This window comes from Calypte anna, chromosome 1 (genome assembly GCF_003957555.1).
Source record: "Calypte anna isolate BGI_N300 chromosome 1, bCalAnn1_v1.p, whole genome shotgun sequence".
NCBI lineage: Eukaryota > Metazoa > Chordata > Aves > Apodiformes > Trochilidae > Calypte > Calypte anna.
The window spans coordinates 9,401,815-9,423,360 of record NC_044244.1 but is presented as its reverse complement, the minus strand read 5'-3'; the positions used below and the strand labels follow the sequence as shown (position 1 = coordinate 9,423,360).

General features: G+C 37.0%; 1 protein-coding gene across 1 annotated transcript in view; it reads right to left on the bottom strand.

Moving 5' to 3' along the window:
- Positions 1–468: 468 nt before the first annotated feature.
- Positions 469–21,546, bottom strand: part of SEMA3E (semaphorin 3E) — a 131,189-nt gene continuing 110,111 nt past the window's right edge. The window contains exons 10-17 of the mRNA XM_008493024.2: positions 20,743–20,887; positions 15,791–16,013; positions 13,164–13,255; positions 12,154–12,195; positions 8,927–9,093; positions 4,342–4,409; positions 2,840–2,979; positions 469–1,167 (exon numbers count right to left, since the gene is read on the bottom strand). Coding sequence (XP_008491246.2) covers positions 715–1,167; positions 2,840–2,979; positions 4,342–4,409; positions 8,927–9,093; positions 12,154–12,195; positions 13,164–13,255; positions 15,791–16,013; positions 20,743–20,887 — 1,330 coding nt within the window. The 3' untranslated portion in view covers positions 469–714. The remainder of the gene's footprint in view (positions 1,168–2,839; positions 2,980–4,341; positions 4,410–8,926; positions 9,094–12,153; positions 12,196–13,163; positions 13,256–15,790; positions 16,014–20,742; positions 20,888–21,546) is intronic.

Here is a 21,546-nt window from a genome sequence, read left to right as displayed (position 1 = left end):
TCAGTTTTCTATCTAAACCACTATTCAAATTTTTAATGTATATAAATTGAAGAATTTCATTCTGTTTGTGTTCTCGGCATGCATTTGAATTATGTCAAGTTACTGGGCAGTATTACTTAGCTGTGAGAGCACACTGCACTTTTTAAATGACAGATGAGACAAAATGGGTGGGAAGAAAGAAGGATTGCCCTTCATTATTTTTAGAAATAGCAGTACACTGTATTAACAAAACTATTTGTTCTCAGTGATAAACTCAGACAGGTCACAATCAAAAGGAAAGGTCTTAAGATGTGCCACTTTCAGAAGCATGAGAAATTTGTGAACTGAAGATACGTGTTGCATTTTTCATCTGCTTATGAATGCTTAGCTATTTGAATTTGCTTAAATATGCCACCATGTGCAACAATATACAGCGCAAGCATAGTCCACACAGGAAACTGACTCAAGCACTCAAAGTCTGAAGATTGTCATGTCCCCCATAATGCAATATTCTGATTGCATTGACCTACTTAGAATCAGACACGAAGATTCTGCTTAAAATTATTCTAAACAGTCATCATGAGTGTAGAGTATAACTTACTATAGCATTTTTGTTTTCAGTCCTGATATTTATATATATAAACCAGGGTCATTTACTAAAATCAAGACTGATCTCTCCCTCTTACTTAAGTCCAAATAAAATTTTGCCCAGAAAAAGTGGAGGGATTTGGTCCATCAAGAGTCAACTACATTCCTGGGCAATCGGTAATGCTCTGGCCTGATCCTTGCCTTCTTCTCCTGAGGGTTGGCATATTTCCACTTAGATGGAGACATTTTCAGCTTTTTTCTTTTCTTATCTGTACACCACACTTTTTCACAGTATTCTTCCACCCTCTGGAAGTTGCTGTAACCTATTAGTTGAAGAAATTCCTTGTACCAAGGCCTTGATGCCTGAGGTATACTGCTCTGCATTGGACATGGCATTTTGTGAGGTATTTCCTCCTCATAGTCTTTATTGAACATCTCATCTACACGTTCTTCCTCAACTATTTCCAGGGTGATTTTCCTGATGGTGTGAACAATGCTGTGTTCCACTGTCTGACAAAAATAGGTCCCTGCATCCAGACGATGCAGCTTCAGGAATAAGAGGCCAAGGTCCATTTTGATTATTCTGTCATCTGTTTTCACCTGAAAAACAAATGGATGCAGTTACAGAGCACAAGCCTTTACTGTTACATGAAATCAGTGCAATTAGTTCTGAATTGCACTCTCATGAATGCAGTATCAATTTTTCGGAGGAAGATTAGAGATCCGTAGTTTTTTAATTAGTATTTTTTTAAGCTACAAAAATAACTACTTGAAGTGACTGAGCTGTGAAAGGAAAGCTGTCTAGATAATCTGGAAGCAGGGAAGAACAGATAGTGGAACAGATAGTTTTCTGTTTTACCAGCATGAGTTAGTCACTTGTGGCTAAATCACAGAGGGAAATAAGGGAAACATGCAAGTAAACCACTGAATGCAAATCAAAGGGGAAGTACTTTATTTGCCTGAAGACCTGCAATATATGTTATATTGACAAAAGTTTTTGAGGAGACACTTATAGGTGTATTTGTGTATATAACTACAGGACCATTGTGATCTTAAAGCCTAAGTTTCTCAGTTTGGTGTGAGTTCCCCCTACAGATTCTGAGAACTAGGTTATTAACTATGAGGCATTCACAGATGCTACCAAGCAGGGAGACCTGAGCTGTCTAATCCATCCTGCAGAAGTGCCTAGAAGAATGGATTTCTCATCTTTCTATTCAACAGCAAAGAACTGAATATTAAGCAGAAAAGAAGTACCAGATGATCAATGGATTGACATCAGCCCTGCAGAGAAGGACTTCAGGAAACTGGTGGATAAAAAAATTAGGCATGAGCGAGCAATATGCACTCACAGCCCAGAGAGCCAACAATATCTGAGGCTGCACCAGAAGTGTGGTCAGGAGGTCAAGGGAGGTGATTGTCCAGCTCTGCTCAGCTCTAATAAGACTCCACCTGCAGAGCTGCATCCAGCAATGGGGTTCTCAGTACAACAAAGACATGAACCTGTTTCAACAGGTCAAGAGAAGGGCCACAAAAATTATCAGAGTGCTGGGACATCTCTACTATGAAGAAAGGCTGGAGTTGTTCAGTCTGGTGAAGAGAATGCTCCAGGGAGACCTTACTGTGGCCTTTCAATATGTAACATGAGGATTAGAAAAAAGAAAAACTTTTTACCAGGGCCTGTAGTGACAGGACAAGGGGCAATGGTTTTAAACAGGAAGAGGGTAGATTTCAGATAGATATAAGGAATAATTTTTTTGTAGTGAGGGTGGTGAGACAGTGGAAGTTTGCCCACAGAGGTTGTGGCTGCCCCATCACTGAGAAGTGTTCAGGGTCATGCTGGACAGTGCTTAGAGCAATGCAGCCTCGTGAAAGATGTCCTTGCCCATTGTGAGGGGGTTTGGACTAGATAATCTTTAAAGGTCCCTTCTAACCCAGACTATTCTTCGATTCTATGACTTATGATTCTACCTCTCTCTGCTTTTATTTAGAATGGAATCATAGAATGGATAGAGCTGGAAGAGACCTTAAGGATCATTTAGTTCCAACCCCCCTGCATGGGTGGAGAGTTGTCTTTTTCTAATTAATATATAGTTTTTCAAGAAAAAATGAGTAATTTCCAGGGAGAAACAATGAAATAAATTCACACTAGTAGTATAAAGTACCCATGTACATTTCAGCAACTGATGATAGGCTCTTCAGTGAAGAGTGGTCTCTTTTAGTTAAAAGTTAGTATAGTTCAGTTAAAAGAATAGAAGTATAGAACAATATTTACCTCTTCCTTCTTTGCTTCATGAGGTCGTTGAACAAACCAGATTACTTTTGCTTGTAAGGTCCTAGGGGTGCACTCCAGAAGGGTGCTGTTGTGCTCTATTCCATAAACAAGTCGTTCTTCAGTTCTCTCCAGGACTTCACCTAAAAGGTGAAGGAAAAGAAATATTTTAAAAATATGGGTTACTGCCAATACTTACTACACTCCAAATTCAGGGTATATTTATTTTAAGAGTGAAGTTGAATTCAGGTCCAATCAGGTAATTACTGAAAAGCAATGCCTGGTGAAGATCTGACCTGCTAAGTGAATTTTCCCATCATGTCAGACTCCCACATGATCTGGACATAAGAAAAATGGGCTAAATTGTGCCATGATTCAGCTAAGTTTATATACAGAGGAACAGATCTCAGCTTTTTACACTGCTAATTGGTTGTGCCTGGTTCTTATGAATAGTTAATCTATTTACTTTTCAGTCAGTGAAACAGGATTCTATTCATGCTTAAATATAATAAGTAATGAAATATTTTTAGGAATAGGCTTTTGCAGAATGAAAATCTTAAAAACTATTACTACCCTAATCAATGTTAGATATATATGTTATGTACATGTAAAATGAATGCATAGTTTTGGCCCAAGGCTGCTAATAAAAACAAAGTGAATTAAATTTATCAAAACTTAATTTTGCTTTTCCATCCAACAAACCATCTGGAGTAAGATAAGCTAGATGATATACTGGAGGAGTCCAGCTGCCTCATTAATGAAAGAATTTTATTCCATACTAGCGATAAATATTCTTGAGATCAAAGAGGTTTATATCCTTAAAAATACAGAGTGACATTGTGTTTTCTCTGCTGTATTTCAAACTGACTGTACAATAAGTATTTCATATTTGAACATACTTTTCCAGAATCTACTAAATCCTTCAATGGACATCAATTGTAATGAAGATTTTCTAGTAAAATAATTTTCTAATATTAAATATCTAAAAATACCTTTTCCCTGGCTATCTTACCAAAGTAATATTTTAGAGTTGATATTTTTTTTTCTTCTGTAAAGAAGAAAAGGTATTTATTGTTATAATGGAAAATACTGAGGTCAAACTTGTGTTCTGACATGTCATTGCCCATGTCTGTGCTATGGAGTGCCTTCAGTTCTGCCTGAGTGTCCTGGCAGCATTTCACACTCACATCAGGATGCAGTCTTATTCCCATCCAATCTTTCTGCTTGTATTTCCATTGGAAGCCTTTGAGATGCATTAGCCACATCTCTAATCTGTGTAACAAGGCTGTAACTAAGTGAATGTTACAGGATGCACCTGACCTGCCATCAAACAAAGTCATTCTTAAATTAGGATGAACTGGGCTCATGTCATGACTCTTACAATTTACAATAGGAATATGACAGTAAACTCAGGTGAAATTATGCCCTGGCTCATACTCTTGGCAAAGTCTGTGCTCTCAGCTCCAGGCATTTGTTAGCAATTTGTAAATATGTGAGTAGATTACCAATGAACTGTTGGCCAAAGCACTGCTGTGCTGCATTTCCATGCCGAACATCTTGTCTGCGGAAGCGTCTGGAGGGGAAAGAATGGAGTTGTTTGAGACAACATGTTTAGCTTACAGATTGTTTGGTTTATGCTAAAATGGCATTCTTGAAAAACATAAGCTAAATCTTAACTCCTAAAAATTTAGCATTGTTGTGAGAAATATTAATTTATGCACTGGTATTTTCTCTCTAGTCAACCTACATGGAAACTCATGTCTGAAAAAAAGGAACACAATTCTTTGGGGAAAAGGCACAACTACATGTCCAGTTTTTATGTAACTCCTCTGATGTTATAAAAACTAAACCAAGATTTTCTGTACCAACTGGATATCAGTCAGTGCAAGGAAGTCAAAGGGACCTTTTTTGCCTGCTTTTGTGTTCTGTCTGTAAGCCAAGGAAATTTTCTTAGTTTAGAACAGTCTGCCATGAATGTTTATGGAAGCTCTTTCATCTTTCTCCCTCATGATATTTTTTTTATCTTGGGAATCTCAAAGCACAGGACAAATCTTTGATTTTATCACATCTGTGTAGCAAACAGTTGTTAAACTAATTTTTCTCTAGCAGGAGAACAGACACATTCATGACTTGCCCAGGTCTAGAAACTGAGCTAGTGGTAGAACTGTGGTCAGAAACTGTGAACTCAGGCTGTGGTCTGGAAATAATGTGATTGCTTTTGAGAGAAAAAATGTTGTCAGCGTTGGAGTTTGGGTTTTTATAAACATTAAAAGAACAATAACTAAAATAATAATTGTATGGTGTATTCCCAGGACTACGTTTTTATATGACTTTTTTCTCTGAGTGTCCTAATAAATAAAATTGCTCACTAGATCAAAAAAAGAGCTTATTGGAATGTCATATGTTGCCATATGTAACATTTCTAAACATGAAATTTGGTTATACTAAGGATACCTTTCCTATGTTTGGATAAATAGTAATTCTATGCAATATTACCAATGCCTACATAGCAGACGAACAGAAACATGCACTGCAGCAAATCTTACACAGCAGGTACACGCACAGTATGTTCATGTGTGAAACAACAAAGCCAAGCAGTTTAGTTATTCTCTGTATCTACTGCTTAAATAATTGTTTTCTCCAGTGCTACACAAACAAAAAAGGCAGAACTCTTAATAAGCACAATTTGTATTTACTGCAACTACGTAGGTTACACTGTTTAAAGATCTTTCCCATGGACTTTACTCATTGTATTTCTAAACTGGCAGTAGGCAGTGAACATTTTCTGAGTTCTGTCACCCTCATGGACTTCTGATCCAGTGGTGCTCGTGGACTGTCCTGGCTTGAGAGGCCCAGGATAAACCTCGCCGTGGCGGCACTAACCCAGTCCCGGCAGGCTCCGGGCTTTGGCTGTGGCAGTGGCAGTGACTGTGGGGAGAGCGGCTGTGCCTGTGGGGAGGGGAGGGTGGGTCAGGTGACCCAAACGGACAAATCACAGCACTCCTTACAGGGAGTGCCCTAGTGGTCTCTGGGGTGCTTGGTTTTGTCTCTTTGTCCTCTTGCATTCTGCTGCTCCTTCACCCTGTTTTCTTGCTAGAGCAGGGCATTGTTTATAGAGACAGCTCATTCTTCCCTTCTACCCCAAATAGAACCCAGTTGGCAGTTCCAAGGCTTTTAGTGCATCAGCACCCTGGATTCAAACACTCTATCTGTTGGTGAGTCTTGTTTGGGACTTTTCTGGTTGGGACATAATTCCCATCTGAGGAGTGTTGGTTCCATACTTACATGCTTTTATATAAACCACCATTATTTATTATTTTATTAAACCTTTCAATTTCTTTTTCCCGTAGCCTTATAGTATCTCTCCCTTATTACTCTGTTTACCTTTCCCTGGGAAGAGGGGGATAAACGAGAACGCACACCTTAGTTTACAGTTTTTCTGTTTCATGTTTCTCTAAACACTTGTCATACTTGAGAAGAATTAGTATCTAAAGCAGGTAGCATTTGAATCAAAGTAGGGAGGACACACTGTTCATCTTTCCTTTGGCTTGACTCTTCACCAATAAGACTGGAAATAAAGCGAATTCTTAGCAGTACTGGGTCTGCACCAGCAGGGCTGCTCTCACAAGTGCAACTCTTGCCTCAATTTGACTGCATTTGAGCTGGCAGTGGTATAAAAGATAGCTCAAGTATATAATATAATTTAAGGCACATCTCCACAAGTCCAGATGAAGTGAGGGCTGCCAGGAATAGGGGGAACAAGTTTCCTTAAATACCCTTTGTTTTTCTCAAATACATTACTTTTACTACCTGATGCAGAAATCTGGAACTCTGACACAAGGCTAAATCACTATGTGTATGCTATGGGAGCATATCTAGAGCCCAGAGTAGCCATGGCAGGGTCACTGCCTGCTGAGGCCACTTGGTATCAGAAAAGTACATGTTGTTTAATGAGTTTTGTCTTTTCCACTAGAGGTCTCCACCCAGTACACAGGATGAGGCAACTTAAAACATGTGTCCTGAGCAGCTCTTTTTCCTCTCCTTGTACTGCATAGTGTAAGCTCAAATTTTAAATGCTCTGAACTTCAGCTATGAGCTAAAGTGAACAAAGCAAATGCCATTCATCCCTCTCAATATGATTAGTTCTTGCTGGTTGTTCTCCAAACTCTGTTATGTAAAACAAGTTCTGCAGACTTCAAGAGCATTCAATTGAGTGCAAATCCCTCCTGTGCTGCTGCAGTGCTTATCTTAAGAGAAGGAGGTTGATAACAGGAGTATTTTCATCTTGTAGAGGCTGACCTACTGAATGCTGGGGAGATAATGCACTGGAGGGTGCCTGGGGTGCTGCCTGTATCACTCAACTCCGGATAAATGTGTGTGTCAGGGGACTTAGGGCCTGCTACTCTGGAAATTGTCTTAGGTGAGAAGTATGTTAAAAATGTACAATGGAGTTCAGGATTGTCTGAGTTTCTCTTATCTTTTCTTAGACAATAAATAGTCAGCCGAATAATGTAAATGCTTATAAAGTCCTAGCAGGCTGCTGGGAAACTTTTCAAACCTCTCTTTTTCAAATGACTTTTACATCATTAGATGAGTAATTCATATGTTTCATGATTACGGTAATCCAATTTATACTTATGCTGTAGGAAATTAATCTCTTTGACCCACTATGTAGCTGTTCATCTTTCTTAATCTGGGGTCTGAAAATTTTAGCCCAATTCTTCTCATAGTAAGAAGACAACCAGAGCCCACTTCTTCCGTTAGGTCTGCTTGCATGAGGCATGAGAACATGCCTCAATCCCCCTTGTAAAAGTGGTGTAGATTTTTTACTTGGCTAAACTTATGCTTCAGTGTAGTAAATCCAAGAGTTTCTTACTTACGCTGAGTCACTGGCCGTATTTGTAATTTTTTTTATATTTTATTGAGACCTACTTAGTGCTTTCTCTGCTTATTGTCTCTAAGAAACATCCAGAGAAGTGTCTGTTGTGCCTGAGAACAGCCAACAGTACATTTGTTTGAGTGCATCCAGGTTTCTGAAAAGATAAGGTGTGTAGGGAAAGAAAAACAATAGAGAAAAGCTTTCCTGTTTTTCTTTAAGGAACAGTAACCTATTTCAGATGAAGTAACTTGGTTCTGACTGAACCATGTCTACTTGTTTTCAAAACTATCTCCAGAAATTATTCTATTCATTGCAGTCCATGTAGATCTAGTATCTATAAGCATATATGTGCAGAAAAAGTAAATGTAAAAAAGCCACGGAGAGGGTTTGAATTATAGATTGCTAAATTTTTGCTGACTAAGGTTAGAAATTACTCTGTCTAATGACAAAATTGCATCAAAGTCTTGTGAAAAGATCTGGATTAAAATACATGTTTGAGATGCTTGGTAAGTATTTTTGTAGCTGAACTGACCAGTCTAGGTTTGAGAGGGAAGGAAAGATGACAGGTATGAGTGAAATTACTGCACAAAAGAGTGAAGGCCAAGAGCCATGAATATGCGAGTGGTGGTAGAAAGAAGTCTTCTCAAGGGAAGACTTAAAGTACACAAATTAGGTTTGTGCTTTGAACTGGCCTCTAGATTAGCTTGTCAATAAATTCACCAAAGAAAGCCTAGTCCTTATCTTACCTTTTGCAGATACTCTGGTTTCATTTTCGCTACTGAAAGTATATGACTGAGAACACAGATTTTTCTTTGCTTTGCTTTTTTTTTTTTCTTTTGTTTTAATGATATTGTACTGTGATATTTGTGTAGAGTAATACTATGAAAATAGGTCTCTGTTGTAAGGAATCCTTCCTGTGAACACCAAAAGATGTAAAAGGAAATGGAAGTTTGTGTAAAACTTGGTGCAAATAATTAAGTGACTTTGCCTCATTCATGAAAATATTCGTGACATGGAACTTTATGCCATTTTGTTAATCTGGGTCCTTTGAAATTGTCTAAATTTGTGCTAATAAATTAGCAAATTGCATATCTTCCTACTGCTCAGTTATTTTTATAAAGGGGAGATGCGAAGTACTTTGTGTTGCAGTAGGATCTCTACAGTAGCAGCTATTTTGCAAAAAGGACATCACAGAGAGCAGCAGTTCTCACCTCTTTGCCTGTATTCCTGTGGGATAGTATCGGGAGCAGGAGATGCCATCCCAAGCACAGTACGGATCTCGAGCGAGGCAGCAGTCTGCACAGGCAGTGCCGTACATGTCACACTGGTGGAACTTCACCTGTGCTACGACTGACTCAGATCCAACGTAGAGCTGTTGCTGGAAAGTAACCACCATTATTAAATTCCTCAAATTCCTGCTAAAACTTATGTTACCAATGGAGTTATTAGAAATGACTAGCTTTAGCATTGCTTGTCAGTTGTGCATCCAGTTTGTGCCCTGAGGGAGGCAGAGTTACTCTGTAGGAAAATATGTTTACAGATTAAACTCTCTCACACATGAGGACAGAAAGAGGGAAAAATGAATGTTTACTTTGGCATTTCCTCACTTTTGGAGTTTCAGATTTGTAAATTTTGTGTTTGAATAGACAGGGTTTTAAATTCCTTTTTGATGCTCAAGATAGTGCCCAATGCCTGCTTCTCTCCACTTCTCTGTCAATTAAACAACCTGCAAAAAAAACCCCAACCCCCAAAATTACCCAAACGTGACATAAAGATTTCAAACAAAGAAGTTTAAATTTGCAAGTTAAAAGGAACCTCAATCTTAAAATAGGCATTATCATGTAAATCTGACTCTTCATATGGCTGCTTACATTATGGCCATGAATACCCATGCACAGTAGTATTATGATTTTTATTATTCCAGTTTGTATTGTCCTTCAGAGTATAGGAGACAAATGTTTTCCTGTTACTGTGCAATCCTTTTTTATAGATTATGTGATCACAATCTACTCTAATATTTATTTGTAGGGTTCTGTTTTGGTTTTTGCAGCCTTTGTCCTGAGACTGTTAGACTCTTATGAGTTCACATAAATGTCCTTTTCAAATCAAGTGAAAGGTCATCAGTCCAATTCATGAACTGGTATAGTAAAATCAGAAAAAAATAGATTGAATTTACAGGCATTTAAGGAAAAATGTTGTTGGTAGAGAATGTAAATGGAGTTATCACAGAAATATGCAGTTTGTGCTGCAATAGGAACTGTTTATGCATGACTCACTTCCATAGTTTTAATGGTCAGAAAAAGGTATTCTAATGAACCCTTAAGCTGTGCTTATCCTAATGCCCAAACTTAGTGCATAATTCACACTCCTAGACCAATCTTTCAAAATCTGATATTTAAAAATTCCTACAGCTCAAAAATACGAGCAGCCCATTTAGTCTGACTTGCCAATCACAGAAAATAATTAAAAAAAAAAAAAAAATAAAACTAACAGAAGCTGGTAAAGGTAATGCTTGAATATTTTTTCAAGTGAGGTAAACCTGAAAGATGGTAGTTGCAGGAATGTACTCTGCCAGCTGGAATGTAGTAGAAACACAGGATTCTTGTTTGAGGGGATTTTTCTTTTTTTGCAAAGGCTGCAGCACGATTGTCCCAGCAGACAGGAACAAGACTCAGTGAGACATACAAGACAGGATTTTCTTTTCATCTTTATGTAGGGGTAAAGACTAAATTTTGGTTCACCAGAGGAGGGCAAAAAGGATCCAAAAATATCTAGTCAACTGAACATCAAAGAACATTCCTTCCCAGCCTCTGCATATTATTAGCTCAGTCCTGAAGCATATTTTATTGTGCTACTGACTTAGTGAAGATTGATTAGTGTTATAAGGATATTGAGACAAAGCTAGCAAAGAGGTCTCTACAGGCTCACAAACTCCTTTGTCAGCCAAAATGCTCTAGCAGAGAAGCTATGTAGCTCTATTCATATAAAGATAGCTAGTTATATTTCTGCTCACAGATATGATTTTAAAGATAAAAGAACTTCGTGCCAATGCTGTCCCTAACATGTATTGCAACAGTTAATTGTCCCCAGTACCAGACAACTGCATCCTGTTTCAAAATAATCGACATTCATCAAGCTGTACTTGGTTATTTAATCTTGATACTACTTTGCCATCAATGTTCAAGAATCCTTAGGCACTAGGAAGTCACTTTGCAGAGTTGAAATTCTGTATCTGGCTAGCCTGTTCTTTCCCACTCTTTTCTCTGATATCTTGAAAAATTTGAGCTACTTTTACTTCTCATAAGAAAGTTTACTCTTCAATTGATTTGACAGGTTTTTTGCAATTCTTTCCAGATACTTCTTGAATTAGTAGTTAGCAGCCTCTTGGGAGCTGGATATAACGGAGGAGACTGCTTCACTTTTGTACAAAAACTCCTTTTTACTCTTCCAGTGAAACCCTTTTACTGTAACATTTTTCTGAGAGCCAAAGGTGAGCAAATATCTGAAATGACACTGAAGCTTTTCTCCAAAAAAAATCACTTTGCCACAGTGTTAGACAACACAAAGCTTCTTTGGCCATGGAAAACAAAACAAAACAACAAATTGGTCCAGGAAATAATTCAGAACACTTATGCCAAATATTGTCCCCTAAATTGCCATTATAGGAGTTTGTATTTCAACATTACCTGCACAAAGCATGAAAGCTGACTGGACACCAAGTCTACAATGAGCTTTTGGGGAACACTTACACTTCCCAGTAATGCAATTTTCAGTTTTTATTACTTGTGTTTCACAATGTTTATGTGCACCTACATGGTGCCAGATGTCTAAGATCTATTAAGATACTACTATCTTGGGATGTTTATAATGGCTTCATCCTGAGATTAGACTATCATATGGTATAGATACCTATGATACGATACAAATGAGAATCTACTTACATGAATAATAAATTGGGTGTTTAGATTATCAGAAACTAACAGGAACTCAAAAGGGAGTTAGATCCAAGCAGCCTTGCCTTTCATAGACAACTGGATTTGTGTGAAAGTCAGCAAGGCTCGTTTTACATTAATATCCCTGGGGGGCTGAAGTCTGTGTTTATCAGCAAGGAACTTTTCTGTGAGTTGTCATATCCACCAAGCTAATCACTACTGTGATTACTTTGCCAATAACTCATGGAACTGATTGGGGTTTGCTTGCCTGGATATGAATGATACTGTGAAATAAGATTTAACATTAGAATAGAAAACCATAAATGTTTCATGAAGGGACAGAACATGTAACTGTAATTTTATATTACAGAAGGATTACATGTATAAGACCAGATCTCATTATAGATGATGTACATCTGTCTAGCTATCTGTCTATCTCTATAGAGTTTATAGCTTTGTTACATTTTAGTTACAATCTTTACATTTCAAACTTGTTAAATACTTACCCTTTTTGAAGAGATTTCCATAGAAATAATAGGATCTGGCACCTACAAAATAGGAAATATTTCATTTCTTATTAAAAAAGAATACCTTTTTGCTATGACAGTAAATGAGTAAAATAGTGTTGATGTTTACTGATATTTATTCAGCCTTACTGAATATAAAGTCAAATATAAATCAAACAAAGCACTTTGACTTTCTCTAAGTTCTGATGCTACAGAAAGATGTGAGGAAATTGTGAATTTCAGAAGCATTGGTTTTAAAGAGTGCATCTAAAACCAACTAGCCAACACTTGATTCAGGATCGTCAGAGCCACGGGAACACTAAAAATTCCCTGTCAAACATGACATCAGCTCTTGCCACCACTGAATCTCTTTTGTCCTACTTGAGAGTGATAAATGGAGTGTTCTTTATAGCAAAACATTAATTGAAGATAAGATAAAAATAGCAGGAATTCCTTCTTTTACCATTGTCTTCTCTCTCTCTGCCCTCTGCTTTTATTTCCTGAAGCAACGTCAAGACATAGCCCCTGACAGATCTATTGAAAACCAGTTTTAACAAGAGGGACAATTTCTGTGATTTCTCCCCAGGCAACAAGTAAATACCCCCACTGCCAGATGTAAATATTTAAGTTTTGATGCTAGATTTTAGTAGATCCAAGATATTAGTAGGCACATTTTTGTGCATGCAATTATAATATTTTTAATACTTAATTAATACAAGGGGAGTTAAATAAAACACAGTCTAATAAAAAGTCACGCTACATCCTCCAAGCATGTAAACGAATTACAGTAGTCCTGGTTTTCTGCAATACATTTCAGTAGTTGGGCAAACTCCGCCTTATAAAAACTTCAGATTAAAATGAAGATTTCATGTCATAAAATAGCTAGATTATTATAAAACTTCTTGCAGACAATTATATATTTGACTATCTTGAGATTTTGTAGACATATCAATTCTTCAGAAAAATCCAAGACTTGTATATATGCTTCAGGTAAATCACAGGTAAATCACCTTGAATATTTGCAGCTCTTCAAGAATCACTTCTTCCATTGATTCTGTTTCTTGATTGTAAATTGTAATGACTTTCAGCACAATTCCATTATCTGGGAAAAAGAAACAAAATACAAAGCTAAACAAAAAAATTTATAGCTGGTGAAAACACTTATATGGATTTTAAATACATTAAATTGTTTCTCCAAACTGGTAATGGATAGAAGTTTATAAATATGTATGTGTAGTTGCAAATCACTGTTGTTAATTAGGATTCTTATTCTCAGAAAACAATCACATGACAACTTGTCCCTGGCAAACAAGAATCAACTGAGATATCAGTTGAGCTTTATGATTAATTGACTTGTATTTTTCAAACTCTGGGTTGCTACCTCTTGGCGAGCTGCAAAGGATCAAAGAGGGTGACCATATTTCAGAAAAAGAAATTAGTAGGCAGGAGCTGAGTCCACGAAAGCATGGGAGTGTAAAGTAGCTTTAATTATAAGATCTGGGTATTTACACTAGTTAGGAAACCACTGACTATCCTTAATGGCTGGCAGCAACTCTGTTCCTTCAGGCAAGAGCACAAAAACCTTCAGGGGTTCATTGTCCAAAGTTCTCATTGTCCTCTAGGGAAACACTGAGCTGCTGTAGAGCTGAAGGTGCTAGTCAAAGGCAGACTAACCCAAAAACCACCTAAAATGTTAAAAATGTCTAAGGTACACTAGTGTTTAGATTTACCAGCCTCTTTGTCTCTACAACTCTTGTAGGAAATAAAAACACATGAATAGCATCTGGTCTTCTTCTGACTATTATTAGAATAGTCTTTCCTAAATCTAAAGATTTGTCATCAACAATGGTAGATATCACTTCCTTTCTTCTGTTACTTTCAGTCATGTTTGATTTACAGGTGAAATATTAAACAGACAAGCACTAAGAAAAATGTTCAGCAAAAGTTCAAAGAGGTAAACATAGAGGAACCACTAAACTGGGGTCATACACCACTTCTCAAAGAGAATATATAATCAAAGGCATCCATTTTGTGATGGATGTAAAAAGAAATTGCATTCTGAGCTCAGATTTTGATAAGGAAATCCCTCTTTGAATCCTGCTGACAGACACGTGAAAGTTAGCCCTGACATTCCCACTTTGCCTTTGATAAACCTTTCTAACCTGCACTGCTACCCAAAGAAACCTCTCTGGTTACTTACGTTGCACAGTAGGTACTGGACTTGGATAAAAAACATATTAACTCTTTTTAACATTACATTTCCCAGAGACACAGTGAGGTTTTGGATGGGAGCTTTGCCAGAGTACCAATTTCAGGGTTTGTGTTAGAATTTTCTAAACCTGAATTTCTATTTCTTCTCACCTGAGATCAGACATCTTGAGAAGACTAAGCAGCCATTGGGTGTGAGTCCAGCATAGCAATAAAACACACACTTAAGACCTCTTGGATTCAATTTTGCTTAACAGAGGACTTATGTACCAGGGTACTTGAAAAAATATCTCAATCACAAATGCAAGTGGAAAATATGAAAAATCTAGGCACCACGATAAAATCTGTTGTACAGAAATAAGCTTAAAACAGTATTTTGTTGACTACATTAAGTCCAACATTGAGACCATACTGAGGCTATTTAAGAGCTTATAGAGAAGCCCTAGTATAAATAAGTCTTTTATATGTAAGTCTCAGTTCTCAACACTGAAATGTTCTTATCAGAGGAATTTCATTAGTAAAAAATAATTCACTGTAGCTGCTTTCTTAGACTAAATGGTGAAAATGATTTGTGATACCACTCCTGTTATTAAATTGATAACATGTGAATGTATGAATCCTTGGATTTTTTCCAGATAGATTAGATGTGACTAAAATCTTGTGTAGTGCCAGGCTTTCCTCTTATTTTCTTAAGTTTTCCTATTTTTCAAGTACCATTAGAATGCATTTTTTTCTCTGATTACTTAAGGTAGGTCTCTGATATATTTTATCTTAATCGTATTTGTTTGGTAGATGTTTAAAAATCCTCTTTAAACAAGCTCTCTGTGTCTTAGAAAAATGGTGCAAAATGAAGACAAGAAAATTTGACAAAAAACTTCTAACAGTTTATTTTTAAGAAAGTTGGGCATTTCCTCACTCCTTCCTTGAGCTGTGCCGTAACTCAAATCTGGAATCTTTTTAACGATATGTGCTAGACTTGTGGTCTCCAGAATTACGGAAAATAAAACTTGCAATAAAACCAGTAATTTAAACTAGTATTTTAGAAAATCTTATCACCTTTGTTTCTCTCAGGTCTCTAGGTCTCAGCTCAGAACTACACTCAGATACATGATTGTATTCTGAAGTCTTAAAAATAAGGACAATTGTCCAGGAAAAGAAAAAAGAATAAAATTGAACCTTATACCTAAGTTTCTCTTCCTAGTCTTTAAATGTTTCCCTGCTGTTACTTTTCTTTAAAAGGTTATCAACATAATGAAGCACATGTGCAGAATGAGTAACCTCTTCTTCAAGGTGGAGACTGGTAGTCATACAAACAGTAATTAACAAGGAATGTCATATTGACTTTTTATTTTTGGACTACACAGAATGTCATTCATCCTAGAGGTAAAAAAACCCTATTAAATCATGTTCCTTGCTTTCTTTAATTTACCTGTGCCAATGAACAAGACATCATATTGCCCATCTTCAGCTTCCACTCTGTCCACTGCTATTTGTTTAAGATTGTACTTGCCATCTGTTTTAACTAGTATTGGTCTCTTATGAACAGGTTTTATGGGCTGATACATCAGTGGATGAGTCCTGGCAAAATGGACAGCTTCATCAGGGTAGTCTTTAGTGGTAGTATACAGGCCACCATTCACCTTGCTGGCACACTGCAAAAATATAGAATATAGATTATCCTCCATGTTTGCCAAATAATATGCGAGAAACAGGTCTTAGCATAATTCTACAGAACACCTGGCACAAAAACAGGCACAGAAGAGTACAGTAGAAACTCAGGCAGTGAACTCTGTCCTTTATGCACGTGTGGATTATTCATAATGAGAAATCAAGGAAGGGAATGCAGAACAGAGACTTGGCATTGTCATGTTTACAAAGAGGGCATTCTTTCCTCTCTGGAATACAAAGAGCAGGATAGTCACACTGCTAGATTTTGACAAAAAACATAGTGCTTATGTTTTTCCCAAATTCATAGTAAAGATAATCAACATGGCCACCAGAGTTAGGAGAAAGGGGTTACCTATCCTAGAGACACAGCCATGTAAAGTCAGCAGTATATTAGTGCTTGAAATCAATCTCTAGTCTTAATACTTTTGATTGCAAAATATATTACTATAAGAAACTAAGAACACTTTACAATTATGCCAGCAGCAACAGTTACTCTTGATCTCAGGCATTCTAACAGTATTACATTTCCTAACTCTCAATGACAGTATTATATATCACAGTTTAGCCTGAAATACCAATGTTTGCATTGATCAATCTACAGTTTTCTGAAGCAAATAGACTTTATGTCAGTAGTTGATTAGAAGAGGCTTACTCATTTGGTTGAATGTACAATTAGGGAAAACTTAATGCATTAAACACAAGTTAATTTTAGGATGCTTAGATATAGTGTTCCCTAACTAACATATATTCCATATTTCCAATTTGCTACATGATGTCTAATTGAAACCATTTATGATCAAGCTGGAAATATCTCAGTAATCACTTACTTTCTCCAAATATTCATAAGTGTGGTTTCAAAAAGCATTTCAGGCAAAGCCACAGTAGTAGCCTTTCCTTATTTAAATTGGATTTTTCAATCAATAAAATGAAATCAAATACCCTTTATGTTTGCTGGAAACAGTAAGTTTAAACTTGTGGTCAACTGTAACTGACAGTAACAAACTCCTTCACTTGTCAAGTGGGGCAATGTCTTTTTCCACTTTTGGGGCTTAGCTACAGGAAAGTATTTGTTCAGTGTTGACTTTAAAGTAATTGTCTAATCAAGCTAGTGATGGAATTTCACTGGCTGTTTGCAATAAAGAGACAGATCAGGAGCATAAAGACAGGGCCAGGCTTCTGCTTTCCATATAAAGTGAATAAGCATTGCCAGATTCCCTTCACAAAATCCTAACCCTGGAGAGATTTAATAAAAATAATCCTTTACATGCTTTTCATTTTTAATTGAATAAAATCAAGTAGTCTAGAAAGGAAACAGTAGATGCAGCAATCTTTAAAGTTTATCAGCAGTGTTTTTGAGGTAACTGATGTCATTCTCAGAAGCATTCTCAGCAGTTTAAATGTGGTAAATGAATCAGCAAAACGGGAGCAGAAATTATGGCAGCAGCAGTGTTTCAATCGGGCTTCAGAGAGCAGTGGATTGCAGAAGCTGTCAGAACCTGTGCAGCTCGTAACAGTGGTTTTCTGTTTATTTAGCTTTAAGCTACTCATTCCTTACAGGCTCCATCTTTACCCATTCAGTAGCTAGGATCAAAGAGTGCTGACTCTCAGATTCCTAACAGTAGGTTATTTTTGGCCTCTTGTCATTGTCACTCCTGTAATGGGAAAATCGGTGGGACTCAGCTTACCAATATGCTGACCTTTTTTTGAGTATGAAATGTAACACTGGGCTAAAACCCAAAGCATGCTTTCTCTGCATGCTACTTGAAAAATGATGAAAAGGCCTCTAAACAGTGCCCTAAATGAACAGTCAAAGATATATCAATGAATACCTAAGCCTTGCCTGCTGGGGAGGCTATAATCCAGTATGGCCCAAATGTGGTGTTCAGAGCCAAGGGACAGAAGCATTGAAAGTGAGTGGATTTTAGGGCAGCCTTTCTGTAAATGCTTGTCAATTTTTTCTGAAGCACTGCCTCAGTAGTCTCTCCTTCTTGCCAAAACCACACAATTTAATCTTCAGTGCTAGGACATGTCACTGTAATGACTGTAGTCGTTAATAGTGAGCTCCTGCCTGTTTTAAACACTGGTTCAAATAACATTTGTGCGATGTTCTAGTGCCTGGGGAAAAAAAAGTGGCACTTAAAGAACTTGGACTGCAACATCTTTTTAAAATATCTGGTCTTTCTGCAACCCATGCATGGTACTGTCTCATTATTTGGTAAAACTGTAAATTTGCTATATAAAATGTCAAATAGGAAACCAATAATTCCTTTGAATTTGACTACTTTTATCAATTCAGTAAATTATCAGAACTTGATAATTTACTTATCTGTTTTTCTATCCTGACTCAATACCAATGACTTGCTCTGATCCACATCAAACAAACAAAAAACCATTTGGTATTGATGTGAGCAATGCTAAAGTAATAGCTTATTGTCCAAGATGGTCAAATCATATTTATAATCCTTAAATCCCAGATAATCTCTTTTTTGGAGCATCCACTTCTGCACTATGACTTATGTTTCTAACCCAAAGGGAAGCAGAGGAAAACATTGATTTAAAATGAGAGAGGGCATGCATTTAAAACCATACTACAGGGGGTAAGGCTGTGCTGGCATGGCTAATAGGCCTTTTCACCTCCTATTCCTGTGATTCAATGATAAATTAATTGTATGCAATATTTACTTCTGCAAATGCTTGCTTTTAGTGTAGGCGAGGATATTGATTCAGATAGCAAAGGAAAAACAACACAAAGTAATGCTCGAGCATCTGTTTATGCCACCTGTAAGCTCAAGAGAGTGAGCTTCTACCTTGAGAGAAGATAAGGAGGTCAGGTGTGAAAACCAGGCAGGAGGTCAGACCAGCAGCTATTAGAAGTGTTTTTGCATCTCACAGAGTCAAAAATCTGCACCATGCTGACATCATAAGGGGCAGATCTTAAGTGAGTGAAAACAAAGGCAGCTTTGCAACATATGACAATTGCCATGAGTGGGTAAGTGGCTGTATCCCCAGAAGGTATGGGGAGAAGAAATCCTGGAAGTGTTGCTTCTCTGGGTTTGCCTGGTGTTGCCTGCTGTGGAACTTCTCCTGACTTAGAGCAGGAAGGGGAAGGAGACCCTATCCATGAGATGCTGAGGAGAGCCTGCAATGAAAAGGGCACCCTTAAGCCACACTGACAGGCAGTGGTCTCATCCCCTGAACTGGAATGTGAGATTCTACATGGATAGGAACTTATACCTAAAAAGAGAGTGAAACACGGAAAGAGTTTGAAATGATTACTTGTGATGCCTTTGGGACATCAACATAGAAATTAGGAATTCCTTGTAGAAATTAATTACCTGTCTCCAAGTAATGAATTTGTGATTTCCTCAATAAATTCTATTTACCAAATGAAAAATCCAAGTGTCAGACAGGAACAACTCTCTACATGTCAGCACCAGTATAGTTGCAGAGTGTGCTACAACAGTTGGCAGATTAATTGCTTTTTCAAAATCTGTCATTTATTTTCTTCACTTAATCTCCATTGGAAGAAAAAAGTTTATGAAGAAACTTTCTGAAAGCAAGAAGTATGAGCCGTTTCACTGAGTTTGATTCTTTGCATTGTTCTTTTACTATTTCTGTATTCTTTGTAGAGGATACAGAACTAGAATGTTAAAAAACTGAAGAACCTGATTTGAGTGTAATAACATCTCACTCTGATGTCTGAATACAAACTGATAAATATTAAGAATGCTGGACCATTGCCTCTAGAAAAAGCAGTCTTTAGAGAAGGATCTCAGGTGATGAAGCATTTACTCCTTATCTAGGAACATGTTTATTCCAATTAGTTACTTTTGTTAAAATCTATGTCTGATTTCTAATGTATGACCTGATAATAGAAATTCAGTGGTTCCTGTTTGAAAAAGAGACAAAAAAAGGAACCTGAACCACCTGGTTTTGAAATAGTGGATCATCTCTTTTTAGTTCCTTTAACACTTGCTAAATGCCCTGGCTTAAGCAGGCTATAGAGGGGAAGTGAATTGCCATGTGTCATCTTGTTTTCTCCAGCAATGGTCTTATTTACATTGAAAAGTAATGCATACATCTTGAATATATATATTTAATGCAAATAGAGGCACATGTTTCTAGTTCATCTGTGCTTTTTTATGTCATCATGTCAGTAGGGGCAATTTGTTCTTCAGAAAGATCCATTAGGGAAAAAACCTCATGGTCCACTCAATGCACTTAAATAAATTTGATTTTTCATTTATTTCCTTGGCATTTATTAAGGTCCAGATGCAAAACTATGTTAGCAGCCAAATTTAAAAGAACAGTTACTCCAGGCTCAATAGAAAGTGAGTTTTCTTCCTAGGTAATGCACTTACTGCTTTTGAACAAAGCATCAGACCCACCTTCTAGAGGTGCCTCTGGTGCCTGGTGTCCTAACTATGAGACTTTAGGATCTTAACACCAGGTTCCTAAATTCAAGTCTGATAGGATTTTGAAAAACTTCATATACTTAATTCCATTATTTCCCTTTGGGAAATTCATGGTTCTAGTACTTGGTTAAATATGTCTGAGCTGGTCCGCACTTCTCCAGAAATGCAGGGGTAGGTATATATCAAAATAATTATATCTTGGAGTGTGAACTCAGGCAGATTGTACATTACCAGCAGTCTGTCTTGTCTTTCTGACTTAATTTGTACAGCAAATAAGTGGAAAATAAATTGTACTCACTGAACCAGGTCTAGGATAGGGTACTTTTCCTTCGTATAGAGCCCAGTGGTATTCAGGTCCTTCTTTATGAGCGTATGGTCCATTGAAAGCTGCTCGGACACTTGCCATGTGGTAAACACATACAGCATATCCTCTAAATATATTGCTATGAAGTGAAATTCAAAGACATTATTAAAACAGTATGTCACATTCTGTATATATATATATTACTGGTATTAGTGTGTAATTAAAAATAAGTAGCATTTCAACAGTATTCAGCGAGAAAAAAATATTTGTTTCCCATATGCTTTTCTTACAGCTTCTGTATCCAATGTTCTTTGCAAAGTCTTTAATGTGTTTATAACATTTCTCCAAGAAAGCTCTGTTGTTATCCCGGTCTTTGAAGATGGTGAATGCAAGCTCTAAATTACTTGTTTATAAACCCAGAGGAAATGCAGCAAACTGAACTCAGGTCTTGTATGTCTTTGATTAGAGACTTAACAGTAAACAGTTAATCATTTTTGTTCTCATTTTTTCTTCTGCCATTGGTACTTTGGAAAGATGAGAATCACCCAGTGTGACTGAAATGAAGATGACTCTTTTTATGTTGACTAGGAATGTTGGTTAGTGCTCTTAGTTAGATCATCAGGATCATATTGTGTAAATCACTACACATAAAAGTACTTATTTACATTTAAATTCTATTTGCTTAGTTACAGAGAAGCAATTCGTTATTTTTTCAGAAGCATCAGTGCCCTCCACAAAGAAATTATTTCTGGGAGACTCCAGAAGAGGATCTAGTTCATTTTAATTACGTGCCCACCA